At 41.0% G+C, this 26,264-nt stretch overlaps 1 protein-coding gene across 1 annotated transcript in view; it reads right to left on the bottom strand.

The window, feature by feature from the left end:
- Positions 1-425: 425 nt before the first annotated feature.
- LOC120053288 (polypeptide N-acetylgalactosaminyltransferase 18-like) overlaps positions 426-26,264 on the bottom strand; it is an 87,614-nt gene continuing 61,775 nt past the window's right edge. Inside the window, exon 11 of the mRNA XM_039000424.1 lies at positions 426-575. Within this exon, the coding sequence (XP_038856352.1) occupies positions 426-575 (150 nt within the window). The remainder of the gene's footprint in view (positions 576-26,264) is intronic.

Genomic DNA, 26,264 nt, shown 5'->3' with positions numbered 1-26,264 from the left:
CCGACTTGATTTCATAATAACATTCAATCTACAAACCTGAGAAACAAACCAAACAAGAATAACAAAGGTTTTTCAAAAACATGCTACACAGTAGCATAAATTACAATGTATATTAGAGCCAACGCAAGCCTGAATTCAGTGTGACAAAAGACAATCTCCTCAAAATATATTGAAACATTTAAGTCTCACTGTAGACCCAAGTCTGCCAGTTCAATCCCATATATTAACAAAGGACATGGTTTACATTTATCAAATGATGTCTTTGAGTCTAAGAGACATCAAGGTACTAAAAGTGTCAGCATACTTATAATTCAATTATTGCCTCAATAAATCAATTTTTAAAGAAGCAAAGCTTCGATGTCTGTCAGTCACAAGTCCAGTGTTTACCATGGGCAGCTCTTTCCCCTGCAGGACTCAGGATCCCCTCATTGGAGAGTGTAGGTTGACAGTAGGTTGGTGATTGTCCATTTCTGACCAGAGCACTTCTGTATGGCCAGCTGGTAGCCAAACTCCATTTCTCCGTTCTCTACCAGCTCCAGGCAACGTTTGGAATTCATGTTTTCTATGGAGCCTCCCTTTAGGACACAGAGCAAATACCAAATGTTGAGTCATGCAGTCATTTCACTTTGCTCATATACATTGTGTCCAGTCATTTCACTGTGCTGAAATGCATTGTGTCCAGTCATTTCCCTGTGATGAAATACATTTTGTCCATCAGGAGCTCCAACTTGTAATGGCAGGCCAATGAGGCCATTTCAAATCAACATAATATTAATGTGTACATCTGTAATCACAGAGAGAAAATTCATGCAGATCGATCTTTTACATTTTAGTAGTGAGTGCATAGATTTTCATACTTCTTCGTACTGGCCCTCCGTGGGAATCGAACTCACAACCCTGGCGTTTGCATGTGCCAAACTCCTCAGTTCCTGCAGGTGACAAAAGCATACCCATAAAATGATGCTGCCACCACATTACTTGAAATCGAAATTTGAACGGAGCAAAATGTGACAATTGTGAAAGGGGTGTGTAGACTTTCTCTACCAACTGAGCCATAAGGGAGGCCATTTGATAATGTCACCTGGGGAATAACGAGAATCTATATAACTGAGGCTAGCTTACAATCACTAAGGATAACGATCTAAAAGCTTTCAACCCCAGGTTAATGTCTCTGTTAGGTCCTGCTTTTCCTCTCTTGCACCCCAGTATCTCTACTTGCACATCATCATCTGCACATCTATCACTCCAGTGTCAATGCTAAATTGCAATGATATCGAGTCTATGGCCTATTTATTGCCTTACCTCCCTAATCTTCTACATTTGCACACACTGTACATATATTTTTCCATTGTGTTATTGACTGTACATTTGTTTATGTGCAACTCTGTTGTTTTTCTCGCAAGGCTTTGCTTGACCTGGTTAAATAAAGGTGAAATAAATACAAAGAAATATATATACACATTACTGTAACAAAGTTAGACTTCTGCAGGTGCCAGTGGAGGATTTGTCCAATGTAAAAATAAAAAAATAAATGTCTTGATTGTGTCTGCAGGAAAACTGAAGATCTCCGATTAAGTTAATCGAGGATGTTAAATGGCAACCGCCAGATGAGAAAGAAACCACTTTAACAGCAGGGCATAGTACTTGAATAGGATCTGCAGCGGCATGCCACTCAGACAGATACAGTGCCTAGTGAAAGTCTACACACCCCTTTCACAAATTGTCACATTTTGCTGCCTTCAAATTAAAATGTATGGTAATGTGGTGGCAGCATAATTGTATGGTACGCTGGTCACCTGCAGAGACCGAGGAGTTTGTCAGGATCCAAAATAAATATGAAAAGAGCAAAGACCAGGTAAAAACCTGCCTAAGTCTTCTGAATGCCTAACCCTGGGATAGAGGTTTATTTTTTTGTGGGACAATTACACAAATTTGAATGCCAAAGACACACCATAATGACTTTCCAGTAGGTGTTGAGTGTTCCTGAAAAGGTCCATTCTGTCCTGACAACCTTTTCATAAGTGCGTTCCAAATATCTCTAACGGTCACCCCAGCGTGAGTTGTTTTATGCACGTGATGTGAGAATGCACTCACTGTTCCAAAATGTGATTAATACGCAACAGGACAGTTAACACGCACTGCCTGCTAATTATCTATAGGCTGTTTCAACTTGTCAATTTCAAATTCATTTCTAACACGTTGTATTTTCCAACTACAGTTTGAATTGAGGTGTGTTCCGCCTCCTGTCACGTCCGTCGTTCGAATGAGACCAAGGTGCAGCGTGGTAGGCGTACATATTCCTTTTTAATAAATGAACACTGAACAAAAACAACCAAATCAACGAACGAAACGTGAAGCTATACAATATGTGCTGACAGGCAACTAAACATAGACAAGATCCCACAAACACAAATGAGGAAATGGCTACCCAAATATGATCCCCAATCAGAGACAACGATAAACAGCTGCCTCTGATTGGGAACCATATCGGGCCACCATAGAAATACAATATCACCTAGATGACCTACCCAAGTCACCATCACGCCCCAACCAACACAGAGTAAAAACAGCTTACTATGGTCAGGGCGTGATACCTCCTCATTAATTCACATAGAAGTAGTCAATTTCAGCGTTGCAGACAATTTATGTTTGAGGTTTTACTGAGCTGGTGTTTGCGTAGATCAAGTACACAGATATTTGCGCAGTCTTGCACAAATTAGAACATTTTCTGAATGAATGAAATCGCTTTAGCCGTGATTGCAAAATTAATCAAGGCTCCCTTTGTTATTTAGTTTAATAACTAAAATGATCGACTGTATTTAAATACATGTATGACTTGTATGCTGTGTGATGATGTGCAAAAATGTATGAGTGATCGGAAGTATATGGAAGTAGGCCTTTATGCCAATAAGTAAGTTATCCTAAAACAGCTCCAGTAAGAAATGCTTTTTTGTTTTTTTCTTGGAATAGAAAAAACATAATATTCATCAAATTAATTAAGCTACATTTCTAAAAATCAATCCCATATAGTCTGTTCTAATCAAGGCTCTCTTTGACTCTTAGGTCTACAGCTCCATGTCATTTCAATAACTTAGCTTCTCAAAGATACCCTCTGGTGGGCAAACTAACACTAACTACAATTAATGATAACAATGGCTGACACTTAAATAACATGCCATAGAATTTTGCGGCAGCCCGCAAGCTATGCTGCAGTACGACACAACTTTTAAAGGAAGAACCACTGTACCCATCAGCAACCACAGATAATGAAGTCACTGAAACCCTTAAAATAGTTGCAGTCTGTTTTGGAATGGGTGGCCAGTAATAAACTGGTCCTGAACATCTCTAAAACTAAGATAATTTTCTTTGGTACAAATCATTCCCTAAGTTCTAGACCTCAGCTGAATCTGGTAATGAATGGTGTGGCTGTTGAACTAGTTGATGCGACTAAATTACTTGGTGTTACCTTAGATTGTAAAATGTCATGGTCAAAACATACAGATTCAACGGTTGTAAAGATGAGAGGTCTGTCCATAATAAAGAGATGCTCTGATTTTTTGACACCACACTCCAAAAAGCAAGTCCTGCAGGCTCTAGTTTTGTCTAATCTTGATTATTGTCCAGTCGTGTGGTCCAGTGCTGTAAGGAAATACCTAGTTAAGCTGCAGCTGGCCCAGAACAGAGCAGCACGTCTTGCTCTTCATTGTAATCAGAGGGATAATATTAATACTATGCATGTCAGTCTCTCTTAGCTAAGAGTTGAGGGAAGACTGACTATCACTGTACATAACTACTGTAAATAAAAACAGCATCTTCAGTGGTACAAATATATTCTCGAATTCGATCAAATTAAAATGCACATAATTTTCAATTTTGTACTAACAAGTGGTTGCCATGTTGAATAATCCAATAATAATTGGTATGACACGGCTCTCGGAAATCATTAAGGAGGCGGCTTCTAAATGAAAATAATAGCAGATCAATAAAATGTCCCTGTAGATCTAATTCAATTTAGAGGATTGGAGGATTCTAAATTAATATCTAAGGGGCTTTTATACAATTATAATGCAGGGTTAATAATACATGTATATATTTGTAGGGGTTGATACATTTTTCGTTAGGGCAAATCTGGTCTGTGATATTGATTTAGAAATGTTAAACCTTACAGAGAATATCTAAGGGGCTTTTATATAATTATAATGCAAGTTTAATAATAATAATAAAAATGGTTGGATGACAGATAGGCTCTCGGAACTCATTAAGAGGCAGCTTCTATCTTCAATATAATCATTAATTCACAAGGTTAAACCCATAGGTTTTAAGCCTGCAGTAGGTTATAATAATACATGCCTTCTGGGAATGTTAAAAAGTCCAAAGGTTATGGGTTGAATTTTGGCTGTCAGAAGTATTAAAATCAACCAGTCAGCCTTTAAATGCTTTATTATCCAAATGTTTGAAGTAAGTGTGGACGACGGAGAGAAACAAAATGTTGCAATTTGAGGCCATGAGGCAGAGAGTCTATATTTTTTATTTTACCTTGATTGATACAGGTTTTTTCTCATTGCGATAAAATCTCTTTTCCAAAAGAGACCTGGTCCAATAGCAGCAGAGGGAACAACGTTTCAGACAAAACAACTTACCTAAACTAACACAACATTAAACAAAACTATAAACACACATACAGTACAACAAAAACATTGTACATTAAAAACACAAACGTCTTGACTAAAAACAGCAGGCCTAAAAACAATTACACTCTTCTATGATATATACATCGATCAAGTGTTTAAACTCCACCAACGAAACTAGATCATCACATTTTAAAATGTTCAAGACAGAACCACGGAGATAAGTAACTTTAACTATTTCTACCATGACCTGTTCTAATTTTGGTACTGTTAGAAGCAAATCAGAATGGGACGTAATTTATATTTATTTACTGACCTGACTAAAAAAGAACAGAGAAAATGGCATTTTACCCAATATGGCCTTATAAATCAGTGTATACCAGTGTTTAAGCCTACGCAAGGTCAATGACGACCAGCCAACAGCGCTGTAGAGATCACAATGATGTGTTAGACGTTTCTGATTTGTAATGAACCTGAGGGCTGCATGATACACTGAATCAAGTGCTCTCAGGGAAGTGGCTGAGGCCTGCATATATATAACATCACTAAAATCTAAAACCGACAGTAATGATGCGGGCGCTGGAGATGTGAGCAGGTGGGTCTGGGCAGGTGTGATGTAGTTGACGTTTGTATGTGTAGGTGCCGAGGCTACATAGAGCCATGACTACAGGGATCTCAATTCCACATCAAGTAACTGATGCAAGCAGAAAAATTTGATTTAAAAACCCCCATTAAAAAACACCTTATAGAACCGCGGAGACTGTGAAGCAACACAAACATAGGCACAGACATATGCATACACACATGATAACACACACACACACACGGATTTAGTACTGTAGATACAGTGGGGATAACAAGTATTTGATACACTGACGATTTTGCAGGTTTTCCAACTTACAAAGCATGTAGAGGTCTGTAATTGTATCATAGGTACACTTCAACTGTGAGAGACGGAATCTAAAACAAAAATCCAGAAAATCACATTGTATGATTTTTAAGTAATTCATTTGCATTTTATTGCTTGACATAAGTATTTGATCACCTACCAACCAGTAAGAATTCCGGCTCTCACAGACCTGTTAGTTTTTCTTTAAGAAGCCCTCCTGTTCTCCACTCATTACCTGTATTAACTGCACCTGTTTGAACTCTTTACCTGTATAAAAGATACCTGTCCACACACTCAATCAAACAGACTCCAACCTTTCCACAATGGCCAAGACCAGAGAGCTGTGTAAGGACATCAGGGATAAAATTGTAGACCTGCACAAGGCTGGGATGGGCTACAGGACAATAGGCAAGCAGCTTGGTGAGAAGGCAACAACTTTTGGCGCAATTATTAGAAAATGGAAGAAGTTCAAGATGACGGTCAATCACCCTCGGTCTGGGGCTCCATGCAAGATCTCACCTCGTGGGGCATCAATGATCATGAGGAAGGTGAGGGATCAGCCCAGAACTATACGGCAGGACCTGGTCAATGACCTGAAGAGAGCTGGGACCACAGTCTCAAAGAAAACCATTAGTAGCACACTACGCCGTCATGGATTAAAATTCTGCAGCGCACGCAAGGTCCCCCTGCTCAAGCCAGCGCATGTCCAGGCCCGTCTGAAGTTTGCCAATGACCATCTGGATGATCCAGAGGAGGAATGGGAGAAGGTCATGTGGTCTGATGAGACAAAAATAGAGCTTTTTGGTCTAAACTCCACTCGCCGTGTTTGGAGGAAGAAGAAGGATGAGTACAACCCCAAGAACACCATCCCAACCGTGAAGCATGGAGGTGGAAACATCATTCTTTGGGGATGCTTTTCTGCAAAGGGGACAGGACAACTGCACCGTATTGAGGGGAGGATGGATGGGGCCATGTATCGCGAGATCTTGGCCAACAACCTCCTTCCCTCAGTAAGAGCATTGAAGATGGGTCGTGGCTGGGTCTTCCAGCATGACAACGACCCGAAACACACAGCCAGGGCAACTAAGGAGTCGCTCCGTAAGAAGCATCTCAAGGTCCTGGAGTGGCCTAGCCAGTCTCCAGACCTGAACCCAATAGAAAATCTTTGGAGGGAGCTGAAAGTCCGTATTGCCCAGCGACAACCCCGAAACCTGAAGGATCTGGAGAAGGTCTGTATGGAGGAATGGGCCAAAATCCCTGCTGCAGTGTGTGCAAACCTGGTCAAGAACTACAGGAAACGTATGATCTCTGTAATTGCAAACAAAGGTTTCTGTACCAAATATTGAGTTCTGCTTTTCTGATGTATCAAATACTTATGTCATGCAATAAAATGCAAATTAATTACTTAAAAATCATACAATGTGATTTTCTGGATTTTTGTTTTAGATTCTGTCTCTCACAGTTGAAGTGTACCTATGATAAAAAATTACAGACCTCTACATGCTTTGTAAGTAGGAAAACCTGCAAAATCGGCAGTGTGTCAAATACTTGTTCTCCCCACTGTATGTGGTAGGGGTAGGGGCCTGAGTAGGGGCCTGAGGGCACACAGTGTGTTGTGAAATCTGAATGTATTGTAATGTTTTTAAATTTGTATAAACTGCCTTCATTTTGCTTGGCAGCTAATGGGGATCCATAATAAATACAAAAATACAAATATGACTGCACCATCAACTTGATTCTTTAGCAGACATCACTTGCTGATTATATTCAGTCAACACATATATCTGACATTTTTTGTTTCTCTTAGAATAAAAACCTTAGTGTAACAACAGTTATAGTAAGTAATATGCTACAGTCTAGTTACAGCTTCTTCTGACCAAGTAGACAAAAAAACAAGCGTCTTTTTTCGGGTGTGCATGCAGGACAGAGGAATAGCAAATCTTACACTATTGTTCTAAATTCAATCACCTTCATCCTCATCATTCCGTTTATTGAAATTCAATTTTGAACAATTATCAGTTTCTATTTGGTTTATATCGCCCATTCATTCAGGTAGAGACACTCCCCCTTGTGGTGGTCTGGAGCAATGAAGCAGTGGCGCAGGGTAACGTAGTAAACCACAAATTACCTCAAAGTCCCACGGCATATTCTCAAAACTTTTAATTGAGGAACCACTGTATATGGTTGAATCAGCAGCATAAATGGACACACATGCTTTGTTTAATGCCAGTGGCAGGTCATTGGTAAAAATAGAAAAGAGTAGAGGGCCTAGAGAGCTGCCCTGCGTTACACCACACTTTACATTTTTTACATTCGAGAAGCTTCCATTAAAAAAAAACAGTTCTATTTGATACTGTAGATATCTCTGAATCCACGATATGGCAGAGGTTGAAAAGCCATAACACATGTTCTCAACAACAGGTTATGGTCAATAATATCAAAGGCTGCACTGAAATCTAATAGAACATCTCCCACAATCTTCTTATTACCAATTTCTTTCAACCAATCATCAGTCATTTCTGTCAGTGGAGTACATGTTGAGTGCCCTTCTCTATAAGCATGCTGAAAGTCTGTGGTTAATTTGTTTAGAGAGACATAGCATTGTATTTGGTCAAACACAATTTTGTCCAACAGTTTGCTAAGAGCTGGCAGCAAGCTGATTGGTCTGCTGTTAGAACCAGTAAAGGCCGCTTTACCACTCTTGGCTAGCAGAATGACTTTGGCTTCTCTCCAGGCCTGAGGACAAAGACTTTCCTCTAAGCTCAGATTAAATATATGACAGATAGGAGTGGCTATAGAGGCAGCTACCATCCTCAGTAGCTTTCCATCTAAGTTGTCAATGCCAGAAGGTTTGTCCTTATTGACCAATAACCATTTTTCCACCTCTCCAATACTAACTTTACAAAATTCAAATTGGCAATGTTTTTCTTTCATTATTAGTTTTTTTTATACATGAGTACAATGGCTCACTGTTCATTGTTGACATTTCCTGCATAAGTTTGCCCACTTTGACAATTAAAATCATAAAAATAATTGCCAACATGAAATGGTTTTGTGATGAATAAGCCATCGATTTCAATGAAAGATGGAGTTGAATGTCTTTCTGCCCATAATTTCATTTAAAGTATTCAAGTATTTTTTTCTGTCATTCTTTATATCATTGATCTTGGCTTCATAATACCGTTTCTTCTTCTTTTTGTTGAGTTTAGTCACATAATTTCTCAATTTTCAGTAAATCAGCCAGTCAGATGTGCAGCCAAACTTATAAGCCACTCTTTTTGCCCCATCTCTTTCAACCATACAGTTTTTCAATTCCTCATCAATCCATGCAGCCTTAACAGTTCTAACAGTCAGTTTCTTAAAATGTGCATGTTTATCAATAATTGGAAGAAGCAATTTCATACATTTATCAAGTTCAGCGTCTGGATGCTCCTTATTAATCACATCACACCAACAAATACTTTTTACATCATCCACATAAGAGTCACAGCAAAATCTTTTGAATGATCTCTTATACACTATTTTAGGCCCAGCTTTTGGAACTTTGGCTTTCCTGGATATTGCCACTGTATCGTGATCCAATGGGTACGTATACAGCTTTAGAACAAAGTTCTACAGTATTAGTAAAAATGTGATCGATACATGTGGATTATCTTGTTCCTGTAGTGTTTGTAAACACCCTGGTAGGTTGATCAATAACCTGAACCAGATCATAAGCACCGGTTACAGTAAGAACCTTCTTCTTGAGTGGACAGCTCGATGAAAACCAGTCAATATTCAGGTGCCCAAGAAAGTAGACCCCTCTGTTTACATCACATACACTATCAAGCATTTCACACATATTATTTAGATACTGACTGTTAGCACTTGGTGGCCTATAGCAACACCCCAAAAGAAAAGGCTTTAGAACTGCCAAGTGAACATGCAACCATAACACAATAACACTTGACATAAGATATTTTCAAAGCATTACAGGGATATGGCTCATATATACAGCAACACCTCCCCCATTTCTGTCTCTTCTATAGATGTTATATACTGGCATTGCTACTGCTGTATCATGAAATTAATTATTTTAGTGAGTCTCAGAAATGGCTAATATATGAATGTTAGCAAGTTATTGATTTCATGAACCTTATTTCTAAGGCTACATATATTAATATGGACTATTTTCAGCCCTTTCCTGGGTACTTCTTAGAGATGGACATAATATGGAAAGGAACAAACAAAGCAAGAGAAAAAAATAATACACATTCAACAGTCCATTAATGAATTCAGCAGTCCATCAATTAACTTAAAGGGATACGGCGAGATTGAGATATAGGTCGTTTTTCTACTTACCCTGTCAGACGAACACATGGATACCATTTTTATGTCTCTGCGTGCAGTTTGGAGATGATTGAAGTTAGCATATAATTAGCTTAGCACAATTGCTGGAAGTCTCCAGGTACAGTAGCCAGCTCCTCTCAAAATAGGGAAATAGACCTAACTACTACAAAGTTGGGTGGTTGGTCATTTATAGTCTTACAAAGCTATACATATTAATCAATATTATAGCCTATATTCCCTTCTCTCTCCATTCGATAGGCTATGAATACATGACTGAAGGGTACGCTTCATCATTTTATGCATGGCTTTCTCCCGCTCAAACAATGAATGTAACAGACTTCCATCTCAAAAAGTTATTTGAATAGCCTAAAAACGTATGGTAGCCAAGAGGACAAACAATATCAACAGCTTATAGAAAAATCGAATGACAAGTTTAATCAAGTTTAAGCTTATTAAGAAAGAAATGATCCATGCAGGCCGAAATGGCCAATAACCTATCCTCCTACTAGGCCTATCATAAAAGCTTTAAGACAAATTTAAAGTTAGAAACAGTAGCTTATTTCCCAAATATTCTAGCCTATGAAGGTGTTGTCCTAAAGTTGTGGCTTTCAAAAATAAGAATAAAAGTCTATAGTTTAAGCCTAAGCATAGACTATTCTCAATCATAGCTCTATGAGAGATGGAACAATATTATTTATTTTTCTATTATTTTATGAGGCAAATAAAGCAATTATCATCCGGTTCTGAAGACAGTAGACTGCTTCTATCCAGCCCATGATGTAGGCCTATAAACTAGCTTACTACGTTAAGATAGCCCGTTCTTCATCAGACAATTCATTCTCCATCATGTGCGCGCCACACAGACAGACACAGACGCACACACAAACCTGCTTTGCTCCTCCACCAGAAAGGAATACTAGAATAGATTTGCCACAATGCTCCTTATAGGACACATCGCTGCACTCTATACTAATCCGTAAACTGCTCATCTCTGTATACCCGTGGCAAGACCCACTGGTTGATGCTTATTTATAAAACCCTCTTAGGCCTCACTCCCCCCTATCGGGTGCATCTACTGCAGCCCTCATCCTCCACATACAACACCCGTTCTGCCAGTCACATTCTGTTAAAGGTCCCCAAAGCACACACATTCCTGGGTCGCTCGTCTTTTCAGTTCGCTGCAGCTAGCGACTGGAACGAGCTGCAACGAACACTCAAACTGGACAGTTTTATCTCAATCTCTACATTCAAAGACTCAAATCATGGACACTCTTACTGTCAGTTGTGGCTGCTTTGCGTGATGTATTATTGTCTCTACCTTCTTGCCCTTTGTGCTGTTGTCTTTGCCCAAAAATGTTTGTACCATGTTGTGCTGCTGCCATATTGTTGTCATGTTGTGTTGCTACCATGCTGTGTTGTCATGTGTTGCTGCCATGCTATGTTGTCGTCTTAGGTATCTCTTTATGTAATGTTGTCATGATGTGTGTTTTGCTCTATATTTTTATTACATTTATTTTTAATTCCAGCCCCCGCAGGAGTCCTTTGGCCTTTTGGTAGGCCGTCATTGTAAATAAGAATTTGTTCTTAATTGACTTACCTAGCTAAATAAAGTTTTTTTATAACAATGTTTTATGGGTACATACAGTGGAGCAAAAAAGTATTTAGTCAGCCACCAATTGTGCAAGTTCTCCCACTTAAAAAGATGAGAGAAGCCTGTAATTTTCATCATAGGTACACTTCAACTATGACAGACAAAATGAAGAAAAAAAATCCAGAAAATCACATTGTAGGATTTTTAATGAATTTATTAGCAAATTATGGTGGAAAATAAGTATTTGGTCAATAACAAAAGTTTCTCAATACTTTGTTATATACCCTTTGTTGGCAATGACAGAGGTCAAACGTTTTCTGTAAGTCTTCACAAGGTTTTCACACACACTGTTGCTGGTATTTTGGCCCATTCCTCCATGCAGATCTCCTCTAGAGCAGTGATGTTTTGGGGCTGTTGCTGGGCAACACGGACTTTCAACTCCCTCCTAAAAATTTCTATGGGGTTGAGATCTGGAGACTGGCTAGGCCACTCCAGGACCTTGAAATGCTTCTTACGAAGCCACTCCTTTGTTGCCCGGGCGGTGTGTTTGGGATCATTGTCATGCTGAAAGGACCCAGCCACGTTTCATCTTCAATGCCCTTGCTGATGGAAGGTTTTCACTCAAAATCTCACAATACATGGCCCCATTCATTCTTTCCTTTACACGGATCAGTCGGCCTGGTCCCTTTGCAGAAAAACAGCCCCAAAGCATGATTTTTCCACCCCCATGCTTCACTGTAGGTATGGTGTTCTTTGGATGCAACTCTACATTCTTTGTCCTCCAAACACGACGAGTTGAGTTTTTACCAAAAAGTTATATTTTGGTTTCATCTGACCATATGACATTCTCCCAATCTTCTTCTGGATCATCCAAATGCTCTCTAGCAAACTTCAGACGGGCCTGGACATGTACTGGCTTAAGCAGGGGGACACGTCTGGCACTGCAGGATTTGAGTCCCTGGCGGCGTAGTGTGTTACTGATGGTAGGCTTTGTTACTTTGGTCCCAGCTCTCTGCAGGTCATTCACTAGGTCCCCCCGTGTGGTTCTTGGATTTTTGCTCACCGTTCTTGTGATCATTTTGACCCCACGGGGTGAGATCTTGCGTGGAGCCCCAGATCGAGGGAGATTATCAGTGGTCTTGTATGTCTTCCATTTCCTAATAATTGCTCCCACAGTTGATTTCTTCAAACCAAGCTGCTTACCTATTGCAGATTCAGTCTTCCCAGCCTGGTGCAGGTCTACAATTTTGTTTCTGGTGTCCTTTGACAGCTCTTTGGTCTTGGCCATAGTGGAGTTTGGAGTGTGACTGTTTGAGGTTGTGGACAGGTGTCTTTTATACTGATAACAAGTTTAAACAAGTGCCATTAATACAGGTAACGAGTGGAGGACAGAGGAGCCTCAAAGAAAAAGTTACAGGTCTGTGAGAGCCAGAAATCTTGCTTGTTTGTAGGTGACCAAATACTCATTTTCCACCATAATTTGCAAATAAATTCATAACAAATCCTACAATGTGATTTTCTGGAATTTCTCTCATTTTGTCTGTCATAGTTGAAGTGTACCTATGATGAAAATGACAGGCCTCTCTCATCTTTTTAAGTGGGAGAACTTGCACAATTGGTGGCTGACTAAATACTTTTTTGCCCCACTGTAAATCATGATAGGACAAAGGTTGACATCGCCCAATCCTAGTTGCGATCTCTAAACATCTATGCGACAAAGGGGACAGAGAATCTCTGTCTGCACCACGTGCTCTCACTACTGGTGTCCCCCGGGGCTCGGTTCTAGGCCATCCTCTTTTCACCAAGTCACTAAGCTCAGTCATATCCTCACATGGTCTCTCCCATCATTGCTATGTGGATGACATTCAACTACTTTTCTCTTTCCCCCCCTTCTGACATCCAGCTGGTAACATGCATCTCTGCATGCCTGGCAGACATCTCAGCTTGGATGTTGGCCCACCAACATCAAGCTTAATCTCAAACATCAAAACAATGACTCGCTCCTGCAGGTTCATGCTCTACAACATCCGTAGAGTACAACCTTTCCTCACAGGAAACGGCACAGGTTTTAATCCAGACACTTGTCATCTCCCGTCTAGACTACTGCAACTCTGTTGTCTGGGCCGCCGCTTGTGCCATCAAAGCCCTGCAACTTGTCCAAAACGCCGCAGCCTGCCTGGTGTTCAACCTTTCCAAGTTCTCCCATATCACCCCGCTCCTCCACCGCTACACACTACACTGGCTTCCATTCGAAGCTCGCATCATCTTCAAGACCCTGGTGCTTGCCTTTGGAGCAGCAAGGGAACTGCCACTCCCTACCTTCAGGCTATGCTCAAACCCTACACACCAAATCGAGTACTCTGAGGGCAGCTCCTGCTCAGCCCAGTTAAAGAGCTTCTCTGTCCTTGCACCCTAATGGTAGAATGAGCTTCCCCCTAACGTCAGGACAGTGGAATCCCTGCCCATCTTACGAAAACATCTGAAACCCTGCCTCTTTAAAGATTATCTTAAATAAATCCCACGCCGTGGTTATGACTGGAGATTCAGCTGTTATAATCCAAATTATGTAAAAATATCACGTCATGTCAATGCCATTATGACATAATTTCGCTAGGCAAAGCCTATAAAACGTGGGTCCAGCCACTATAACAATAATCATGCCAAGATGCAGATTATCCACTGCCCAGTCCGCAGGAGGCGTAGAGCACCTTGGAGACGTGAGACGCAAGAGGAAAGTTGGCAGGAGGAGACGTTAGGTCCCTTAATAATCATCAGCTCCCTGTTAGGTACAGTGCATTCTGAGAGTTCAGACCCCTTGACTTCTTCCACATTGTTACATTACAGCATTATTCTAAAATTGATTAAATTGTTTCCCCCCCCATCATCAATCTACACACAATACCCCATAATGACAAAGCAAAAACAACTTTTTAGAATCTTAGGATGAGGCTGCCATCACCATGCTTCACTGTAGGGATGGTGCCAGGTTTCCTCCAGACTTGACTCTTGGCATTCAGTCCAAAGAGTTCAATCTTGTTTTCATCAGACCAGAGAATCTTGTTCTCATGGTCGGAGTCCTTTAGGTACCCTTTGGCAAACTCCAAGCAGGCTGTCATGTGCCTTTTACTGAGGAGTGAGTTCTGTCTAGCCATTCTACCATAAAGGCCTGATTGGTGGAGTGCTGCAGAGATGGTTGTCCTTCTGGAAGGTTCTCCCATCTCCACAGATGAACTCTGGGGCTCTGTCAGAGTGACCATCAGGTTCTTGGTTACCTTCCTGAACAAGGCCCTTCTCTCCCGATTGCTCAGTTTGGCTGGGCGGCCAGCTCTAGGAAGAGTCTTGGTGGTTCCAAACTTCTTCCATTTAAGAATGATGGAGGCCACTGTGTTCTTGGGAACCTTCAATGCTGCAGAAATTTTTTTGGTACCTAACTAGCCCCTATTGATCTAGCAAGGTTTTGAGTTTCCACAGTCCTCAGATGTTGATTAGCCCCAAGTGAAAGCTTAACAGAAACAAAACATTTTATTTGCAGGAGGGGAAATTGCATTGATCAAATGATTTGTTTCCAATTATTAACCGGCACTAGGTATGAGGTAACGATATTTGTATAATATCCCATATTCTGTGGCTATTCAAGTTTAGTTTAGTTTATTAATTCGACCATTTAAAAAAACAAGCACACATAAAACTTGAAAAAGCCATACATGCACATGAGTAAAATCATTGAGGATAACACACAATACAGTCTGGGAATTATTTCCATTGTGGTCCTCTTGAGACAAGATGGCTAGACAAGATCCAACACAGTATTGCAGTGAAGAAAAACATCATCAATCCAGTTACATCATAGGGGTTATTCATATGGGCACAGAAGACATCAAACATATTTTTAAAGCTGCCCAGAGAGGACATTGTTTTTATGGGCAGAGGCAACTCATTCCATTCTGAGGCTCCAGTATACAAGAAAGTACCTTTCCCAGCATTACTCCGGAACCTGTATAAGCACACATCAGCAACACCTGATCTGGTGCTATGATTGTGTGCATCCCTAACACGAGGAAAGTAATCAGTTAGGTATCTGGGCGCAGGACCATAAATACTCCTGTAAACCAAACCTAGTCTAATCTGGGACACCCAAGCCTCAACAGGCAGACAGTTTAGTTCCTGAAACAAGCTCCTGCCAATGTGAGTACGTGAACTCACCTTCAATACTACCCTGATCAGCTTATTCTGGGCCATCTGGACCTTCCCCTTCATAAGTTTAGATAAGCCCCCAAACCAGGAAGTACTAGCAGGCAAAATGGCATTGAATGAGGGCAGTAGCTAGTAGTCCTTATCAAGCAGCTTGGACTTTCTAGCCAAAAACTTAATCCTGGCATTAACCTTCCCTAGCACTTTATTAGCCATGCTCACACCTCAAGCTTCCATCAAGGATACATCCCAAGTACCTAACAGAGGTTTTAGTAGTCAGCACCTCTCCCCTTAACTCCACACTGATTTCAGAGGACCTACTCAATTTAGGTCTGGATCCAAAAACAATTGATTCAGTTTTCCCTAAGTGAGAGAGAGATAGCACAGAGCTTACTAACATTAGCAAATGGCTTAGAGATAATAAGCTAAGTATGCTCCCCAACATAGTTTTACTTTTGTGAGACACCAGAAGTGTAGAGTCATCCACATAAAGAAAAAGATGGCAAGAACAAGCATCTTTCATATCGTTAATATACAATAAAAACAGCAGAGGCCCAAGCACCCTCCCCTGCGGAACGCTACAACTCATTGTTTCTGCCTGAGACAGCGAACCATTAACCCTGCTCCCTTTCTGATAAATAGGACTTTACCCAGCCTAGAGGGATACTGCTTAACACAAGTGCCTCTAGTTTGGAGATTAGGAGACAGTGGTTAACTGTATCAAAGTCCTTCTGTAGGTCAAGCAGTACCATTCCACAGAGATTTCCCTCATCAATCTCTTTCCTGATGAAGTCAGTCAAGTAAAGTAGACATGAATCAGTGGAGTATGTTTTTCTAAAACCCGACTGAAAATCATACATTAGACCATGTTTGTTAACATATTCATACATTTGCTCATGTACAACTCTCTCCAGGATCTTTGATGTTACACAGAGGATAGATACAGGCCTATAATTCCCAGGGTCAAACTTTATCCCCTTCTTATACAGAGGTATAACATTAGCTCGTTTCATGTCCCTGGGAAAGGTGCCTTGTTCAAGAGAGAGATTAACGATATGCGTAATACAAGGGCCAATTTTCTCAGCAGAATCTATTAGAAACCTTGCAGGAATATTATCCAGGCCTGTGGCTTTGGAGCATTTAAGCTCTGCCAGCATACTGACTAGTTTGGCTGTTGCTACCTTTGCAAAAGAAAGAGAGTTTGGCTGAACCCCTAACTCTACATAATACTTCTGGAATTGGTTGCTTCCATACAAACCAGAACTGGTGAGCAGCTTGCTAACCAGCTTCCAGGCAACAGAAGTAAAAAAAAAAAATAGTTTTTAAAAGAGTTGAATTCATTGGCAACCTCTACTTTTCATATACAATCTCCCCCCTGATGTTCAGTCCAATACTGTTTAGTTTGTTTTTGGTAGTACTACCACAGCCTTGTTCCTTAAATGATTTCCAAAGCTTTTTAGGGTCATTTTTGTTCCCAGTTATTTTCTCAGCAAAGTAACCCCTCTTAGCTTCATCCATCCTGCTCTGTGCCTCATTTCTGTTCAAGGCAATCAGGCTAGTTTGTTACTTGGTTGATTCCACCTACTATGACATCATCTTGGTTGGTTGTCCCTACTATTACATAATCTTTGACATAATGACATCGATGATTTCACAGACCTGGAACAAACTTTAAAACTGTTCTTGAGCTGTGTTTATCAGATCCTCTGCAGAGATATAGCTCGTCAAAGATTGTATTGGTGTGTATTCTCCCAAAAATGGTTATTCTACGGAAAATGTTATATAAATACCAGAATTCGTATAATAACCTCCAATATTCTGTATGTGCAACTTATGATGGTATTTTGGTTGCTATAACATTTGGTTTGAAGTGACATTGGGCATGATTATTGAAGCATCCTGCCATGGGCCCTACCACTCCCATTTTTCCACTAGTAGCGATGCTAACGCTGGCTAAGTGTTTTCAACTTGAATGTGAAAAGATTGATCCGCTAAAGTTTCCTTAATGAGATACCAAATAAAACAGATTTTAGCATTGAAAGTAGAGTTTTGTTGTGATCATCTTACTAGAATACTATAGTATACTGTTTCTATGTCTATGGGAAGGGTTTCTATACATAACCCATTGATGATCAAGTTGTCATCTGCAAAACATAAGGCAAGTTCACAACGGTTAACCCACAGTATCCCAAACTTGGTCCTCGGGACCCCAAGGGGCGCATATTTCGTTTTTTGCCTACACAGCACTACACAGCTGATTCAAATAATTCAATCTTGATGATTAGTTGATTCATCTGAGCACCCCTTGGGGTCCCGAGGACCGAGTTTGGGAAACACTGGGTTAGCCCCTTTTAACAATTGATCAAATGCAAAACAGTCCAATGATTGCATATTGCTATAAGTCTCAAACAAATTACATTAGATTTTCATCTCTCAGCAGTGCATCTCGTAATTTATGCTGCTACAAACCATTGTGCCCAGACAGGAACTATTGAACTCCAATACCATGGGCCCTAAACCTAAATCCATTAAATAATTAATTTAATTTGTTAATTAATCTCTTCACTCAGATAGGAATGATTTATTGCAGACTGTTTACCCTGCATACATATTTTTGCCTTTGTGCAGTGTGCTCAGGAGTGTGCTCTTTCCCTGGTACCAGGGGAGAGCTGGCTGTGAGGCCTATGTGACCTGTGCTCGGATTCTGTAAAGGTACATCAGGGAGCTTTCACAATGTGTATTACCTGCTGCTGGTTTGAAAGTAGAATCAAAACTTTCCCAAAGTCACAAGTATCAATATTGTCCACACACTGTTTCTAATGAAATAGCGATTTATTTTACATTACAACAAAGTGGGAAACTTTTTAGATAGGATTGATCATTTTCAACATTCTTCTAAAAACATGTTTTTGAACCGTCTGTGTAGGGTAGACGGAGGCTGGAGCAGCTGTGGTAGTAAATTATTATGTATAGCTGAGTATCCTTGCTGACTTGTCTCCAGCTAAGCAGCTCTGGCATGTGAGGCCTGGCTCAGTGTGCTATAGTAAGGACAAGCACTCTAACCTGACAGAACAGCTCACACTCCGCGTTGCCTGTCCCACCTCCCTAGGGGCATCTTCCCGGTAATATTCACGCCACCCTCCCAACTGAATTAAACATGTGTTTACAGCAAGTGCGCATCATGCCTTGGTTATTGTGCTTAACATTTCTGTAATTCACGTTTTATTGCGGATTTGAAGTGGCGTCTGTAAAGGGGCAAATCAAATGGACCAATAAAATAAGAAGCTGATAAAAATCGATGTGGGTTCTCATAGATTTACGACGCAACACTTCCCTCAGGGTCAAACACAGTTCAATATCTCAAAAGATCCCTTATTAATAATTCTCAGCTCCTGACTGTCCGTTTCAGATTAAATCTCTTTCCCTCTCTCTCGTCATAAAGGACCTCTGGCTTCAAAAACACACACTAAGCCTTCCACTGGATGTTAAAGCAGGATTCCTTGTGCCCTCCCAAGAGGCAGTCCCACAACATTTGATCAAACAGCCACCGGCAGCATTACTGTAGAATGGTGGTCCACTGCTCCACAGTGACAGTTATTCATGGGATTGTAGGTTGAATACTTACTAACCACTCTCTGTTCTTCAGTTACCATCACTACCTTCTGGAAACAAAGCTTGGTAGATCATTATTTGGGTTCCTGGATCCTTTCACAGCATTATAAGGCTGCGTTGAGACAATGACTTATCAATGATCCAAGCCCAGCTCAGTTAATCCCTACCATTATGTCCCTGAGTTGTCATGATGCTTCAACAAAATGTACATTATCCCAGGGGCGTTGGAAGACACAATGTAAGTAACCTAATTTATGTCCCTCTAACTGCCCTGAATGCCTCTGCTGATCCTACAGCTATTGTATGCAGTAATCATGTGCATATGAGCAAGAGTTATACTGTTAGCACTGAGGTGGTGTGCACTAGCAGGAAGTCCACTTTGTGCAACTCACCCTGCACTAACATAAATAACAAGAGCATGTTTACTTCTGCTAAGCTTCCTAGTAAAGAAATTGAAATAATCAAGCATCCCAGAAAAGTGCTAAAAATAGCCCACGTTAAAATATGTAGCTTAAAACCTCTTAAGGATCTGCCCCCTTTTTAAAATTCTTGCCTAAAATGACATACCCAAATCGAACTGCCTGTAGCTCAGGATCTGAAGCAAGGATATGCATTTGAAAATAAACACTTGTACATCTGTGGAAATGTGAAATTAATTTAGGAGAATATAACACATTAGATATGATAAAAAGATAAACCTGCTTTTTTTGTATTTTTTTGTACCATCATCTTTGAAATGCAAGAGAAAGGCTATAATGCATTATTCCAGCCCAGGCGCAATTTAGATTTCGGCCACTAGTTAGCAGTAGTGTATGTGCAAAGTTTTAGACTGATCCAATATAAAATATTGTATCAAGACCACCCAAAATGTTCCTAATTGGTTTATTAATACATTTAATTTCATAATTGTGCACTTTCCTCAAACAATAGCATCGCATTCTTTCACTGTAATAGCTACTGTCAATTGGACAGTGCAGTTAGATTAAAAATAATTTAAGCTTTCTGCCCATATCAGATATGTCTATGTCCTGGGAAAGGTTCATGTTACTTACAACCTCATGCTAATCACATTAGCTTAACTGTCCTGTCGGGGGAAGCCGATCCTGTAGTTAAGAAACAATGTTCATGAAATCAATAATTTGCTAGTAACAGATGACATTCATATTTGTACGATCTCTGAAACTCACTTAGAATACCTTTGGTGATACAGTGGTAGCAATACAATGGTTGCTCCACTAAAAGTTTTGCGATTATGCGGCGGGACTTAGAGGTAATTTGTGGTTTAGTACAGTATTGCACCTTCAAATATTGCACCTTCAAATATTTCTATAAAGTTTAATGACACTTTTTTATTTTCAAGTCCTCCTACTGTATTAATCCAGATGTTCCTACCACGATAACGCGTTACTCATTTGACTGTCTTTGAATCTAAACTTTCCTCTCACCATTAAAAATGAGGGGCCCTTATTTGAACCTTGAGGAACACCTAATGGTGATGCTCTCAACATTACAAAAGGCCAAAGAAGTACATTTTCAGTGTGATCATGAGGGTGACATTAGGACTAACTACAGAGATTTAATGCCAGCGTCTGCAGTGGAGAACAAGGAGAGTCGTTAGGCGATGTTCATTTTTCGCCACCTAACGTGTTTAATGAGACCGGTTTCAATGACCTACTATGGCTTTTCATATGGCGCTGACGCTTTTTGGCAACACTCCGTAATGAGAATCAAGGCCACTTGAATGCAGGCCGGTGAACCACACTTTTAACCCACTAACAGGCCAATCTCTTCACATCTGCTCCTCTTCTTGAAATGCTCAACAGCCCAATGCAGGGTCTTATTAGCCTGGTTCATCTACCACAATTGTAACTCTGCTAGTGACGAGTGTTGGAGGTAACACGTTACAACGTAACGCTTTACAGTAGTATTACTTTTTGCTCTAATAAGTTTTATAATAGAGTACTGTTCCAATTTGAGTAATACACTGCTCAAAAAAATAAAGGGAACACTTAAACAACACAATGTAACTCCAAGTCAATCACACTTCTGTGAAATCAAACTGTCCACTTAGGAAGCAACACTGATTGACAATAAATTTCACATGCTGTTGTGCAAATGGAATAGACAAAAGGTGGAAATTATAGGCAATTAGCAAGACACCCCCAATAAAGGAGTGATTCTGCAGGTGGTGACCACAGACCACTTCTCAGTTCCTATGCTTCCTGGCTGATGTTTTGGTCACTTTTGAATGCTGGCGGTGCTCTCACTCTAGTGGTAGCATGAGACGGAGTCTACAACCCACACAAGTGGCTCAGGTAGTGCAGCTCATCCAGGATGGCACATCAATGCGAGCTGTGGCAAGAAGGTTTGCTGTGTCTGTCAGCGTAGTGTCCAGAGCATGGAGGCGCTACCAGGAGACAGGCCAGTACATCAGGAGACGTGGAGGAGGCCGTAGGAGGGCAACAACCCAGCAGCAGGACCGCTACCTCCGCCTTTGTGCAAGGAGGAGCACTACCAGAGCCCTGCAAAATGACCTCCAGCAGGCCACAAATGTGCATGTGTCTGCTCAAACGGTCAGAAACAGACTCCATGAGGGTGGTATGAGGGCCCGACGTCCACAGGTGGGGGTTGTGCTTACAGCCCAACACCGTGCAGGACGTTTGGCATTTGCCAGAGAACACCAATATTGGCAAATTCGCCTTTGGCGCCCTGTGCTCTTCACAGATGACAGCAGGTTCACACTGAGCACATGAGCACATGTGACAGAGTCTGGAGACGCCGTGGAGAACGTTCTGCTGCCTGCAACATCCTCCAGCATGACCGGTTTGGCGGTGGGTCAGTCATGGTGTGGGGTGGCATTTCTTTGTGGGGCCGCACAGCCCTCCATGTGCTCGCCAGAGGTAGCCTGACTGCCATTAGGTACCGAGATGAGATCCTCAGAGCCCTTGTGAGACCATATGCTGACACATGCACATTTGTGGCCTGCTGGAGGTCATTTTGCAGGGCTCTGGTAGTGCTCCTCCTTGCACAAAGGCGGAGGTAGCGGTCCTGCTGCTGGGTTGTTGCCCTCCTACGGCCTCCTCCACGTCTCCTGATGTACTGGCCTGTCTCCTGGTAGCGCCTCCATGCTCTGGACACTACGCTGACAGACACAGCAAACCTTCTTGCCACAGCTCGCATTGATGTGCCATCCTGGATGAGCTGCACTACCTGAGCCACTTGTGTGGGTTGTAGACTCCGTCTCATGCTACCACTAGAGTGAGAGCACCGCCAGCATTCAAAAGTGACCAAAACATCAGCCAGGAAGCATAGGAACTGAGAAGTGGTCTGTGGTCACCACCTGCAGAATCACTCCTTTATTGGGGGTGTCTTGCTAATTGCCTATAATTTCCACCTTTTGTCTATTCCATTTGCACAACAGCATGTGAAATTTATTGTCAATCAGTGTTGCTTCCTAAGTGGACAGTTTGATTTCACAGAAGTGTGATTGACTTGGAGTTACATTGTGTTGTTTAAGTGTTCCCTTTATTTTTTTGAGCAGTGTAGTATTACAGTTACTGATCAAAGATATGTAGTCATTTCATTACTTTGTTTTCATTCCCTTCCTAATCTAATGAAAGTTATTGATCCAAATAAATATTTGTGCTGGGTTGACGGTAGCTGGGTGGTACTAAAAACAAATTAAAAAAAAGATGACTATGGTAAAATATACGGTGTCCGATAAATATATATAGCATGTACAGTGCCTTCGGAAAGTAATCTGATCCCTTGACATTTTCCACATTTTGTTACGTTACAGCCTTATTCTAAAATGGATTTAAAAAAATAATAATCTCAGAAATCTACACACAATACCCCATAATGACAAATCGAAAACAGGTTTAGACATTTTTGCAAATGTATAAAAAATCTAAACACAAATACCTTATTTACATAAGTATTCAGGCCCTTTGCTAGGAGACTCGAAATTGAGCTCAGGTGCATTCTGTTTTTATTTGGTATTTGGTATTTTATTAGGATCCCCATTAGCTGTTGCAAAAGCAGCAGCTAACCTTCCTGGGGTCCACACCAAACATGAAACATAATACAGAATGCAGAACATCATTAGACAAGAACAACAAGGACAGAACTACATTCATCTTCATAAAGGCACACACAGCCTACATATCAATGCATACACACAAACTATCTAGGTCAAATAGGGGAGAGGCGTTGTGCAGCGAGGTGTTGCTTTATCTGTTTTTTGAAACCAGGTTTGCTGTTTATCTGAGCAATATGAGATGGAAGCAAGTTCCATGCAATAAAGGGCTCTATATAATACTGTACGTTTTTTTGAATTTGTTCTGGATTTGGGGACTATGAAAAGACCCCTGGTGGCATAAGTGTGTGTGTCAGAGCTGTGTGTAAGTTGACTATGCAAACAATTTTGGATTTTCAAAAGTGATGCAGTCAACTCTTAGCCAAGAGAGACTGGCATGCATAGTATTGATATTAGCCCTCTGATACAATTAAGAGGAAAATGTGCCGCTCTGTTCTGGGCCAGCTGCAGCTTAACTAGGTCTTTACTTGCAGCACTGGACCACACGACTGGACAATAATCAAGATAAGACACTACTAGAGCATGCAGAAATTGCTTTTTGGAGTGTGGTGTCAAAAAAGCAGAGCATCTCTTTATTACGGCTAGACCTCTCCCCATCTTTACAACCACTGAATCTATATGTCTTGACCATGACAGTTTACAATCTAAGGTAATACCAAGTAATTTAGTCTCCTCAACTTGTTCAACAGCCACACCATTCATTACCAGATTCAGCTGAGGTTTAGCACTTAGGGAATGATTTGTACCAAATACAATGCTCTTAGTTTTAGAGATGTTCAGGACCAGTTTATTACTGGCCACCCATTCCAAACAGACTGTAACTTCGTTAAGGGTTTCAGTGACTTCATTGGCTGTGGTTGCTGATGCGTATATGGTTGAATCATCAGCATACATGGACACACATGCTTTGTTTAATGCCAGTGGCAGGTCATTGGTAAAAATAGAAAAGAGTAGAGGGCCTAGAGAGCTGCCCTGCGTTACACTACACTTTACATGTTTGACATTAGAGAAGCTTCCATTAAAGAAAATCCCTTGAGTTCTATTAGATAGATAGCTCTGAATCCACGATATGGCAGAGGTTGAAAAGCCATAACACATGTTCTCTCAACAACAGGTTATGGTCAATAATATCAAAGGCTGGACTGATATCTAATAGTACAGCTCCCACAATCTTATTATTATCAATTTCTTTCAACCAATCATCAGTCATTTGTATCAGTGCAGTACATGTTGAGTGCCCTTCTCTATAAGCATGCTGAAAGTCTGTGGTTAATTTGTTTAGAGAGACATAGCATTGTATTTGGTCAAACACCATTTTTTACAACAGTTTGTTAAGAGCTGGCAGCAACCTTATAGGTTTGCTGTTAGAACCAGTAAAGGCTGCTTTACCACTCTTGGGTAGCGGAATTACTTTGGCTTCCCTCCAGGCCTCTAGGCTCAGATTTAAAATATGATAGATAGGAGTGGCTAGAGAGTCAGCTACAATCCTCAGTAGCTTTCCATCTAAGTTGTCAATGCCAGGAGGTTTGTCATTGTTGATCGTTAACAATAATTTTTGCATCTCCCACACTAACTTCACAAAATTCAAACTTGCACTGCTTTTCTTTCATTATTTGTTTTTTTATACATTAACATAATTGCTCATTGTTTGTCGTGGGCATTTCCTGCCAAAGTTTGCCCACTTTCCCAATGAAATAATCATAAATATAATTGCCAACATCAAATGGTTGTGATGAGTAAGCCATCTGATTCAATGAAAGATGGAGTTGAATGTCTTTCTGCTCAACATTTTCTGCCCATAAGTACGCCAAAGTTTTTTTCCATCATTCTTTATATCATTGATCTTGGCTTCATAATAAAGTTTCTTCCTCTTTTTGTTGAGTTTAGTCACATCATTTCTCAATTTGCAGTAAGTAAGTCAGTCAGATGTGCAGCCAGACTTATTAGCCACTCCTTTTGTACCATCCTTTTCAACTCCTCATCAATCCATGGAGCCTTAACAGTTCTAACAGTCAGTTTTTTATTGATCATCCTTGAGATATTTTTACAACTTGGAGTCCACCTGTGGTAAATTCCATTGATTGGACATTATTTGGAAAGGCAAGCACCTGTCTATATAAGGTCCCACACTTGACAGTACATGTCAGAGCAAAAACCAAGCCATGAGGTCTTTGGAATTGTCTGTAGCGCTACGAGACAGGATTGTGTCGAGGCACAGATCTGGGGAAGGGTACCAAAACATTTCTGCAGCATTGAAGGTCTCCAAGAACACAGTGGCCTCCATCATTCTTCAAAAATGGAAGAAGTTTGGAACCACCAAGATTTTTCCTAGAACTGGTCGCCCGGCCAAACTGAGCAATCGGGGAAGAAGGGCCGAGCTCTAGAGCTCTTGAGTTCCTCTGGAGATGGGAGAACCTTCCAGAAGGACAACCATCTCTGCAGCACTCCACCAATCAGGCCCTTATGGTAGAGTGGCCAGACGGAAGCCACTCCTCAGTAAAAAGGCACATGACAGCCATCTTGGAGTTTGCCAAAAGACTCAGACCATGAGAAACACGTTTCTCTGGTCTGATGAAACCAAGATTGAACTCTTTGGCCTGAATGCCAAGCATCACGTCTGGAGGAAACCTAGCACCATCCCTACGGGGAAGCATGGTGGTGGCAGCATCATACTGTGGGATGTTTTTCAGCGGCAGGGACTGGAAGACTAGTCAGAATCGAGGGAAAGATGAACGGAGCTAAGTACAGAGAGCTCCGTGATGAAAACCTGCTCCAGAGCGCTCTGGACCTCAGACTGGGGATGAAGGTTCACCTTCCAACAGGACAACAACCTAAGCACACAGACAAGACAACGCAGAAGTGGCTTCGGGACATGTCTCTGAATGTCCTTGAGCGGCCCAGCCAGAGCCCGGACTTGAACCCGAT

The sequence above is a fragment of the Salvelinus namaycush genome, chromosome 9, assembly GCF_016432855.1.
Source record: "Salvelinus namaycush isolate Seneca chromosome 9, SaNama_1.0, whole genome shotgun sequence".
NCBI lineage: Eukaryota > Metazoa > Chordata > Actinopteri > Salmoniformes > Salmonidae > Salvelinus > Salvelinus namaycush.
Note: the sequence above shows the minus strand (reverse complement) of the source record. Positions and strands in the feature narration are given on the sequence as shown.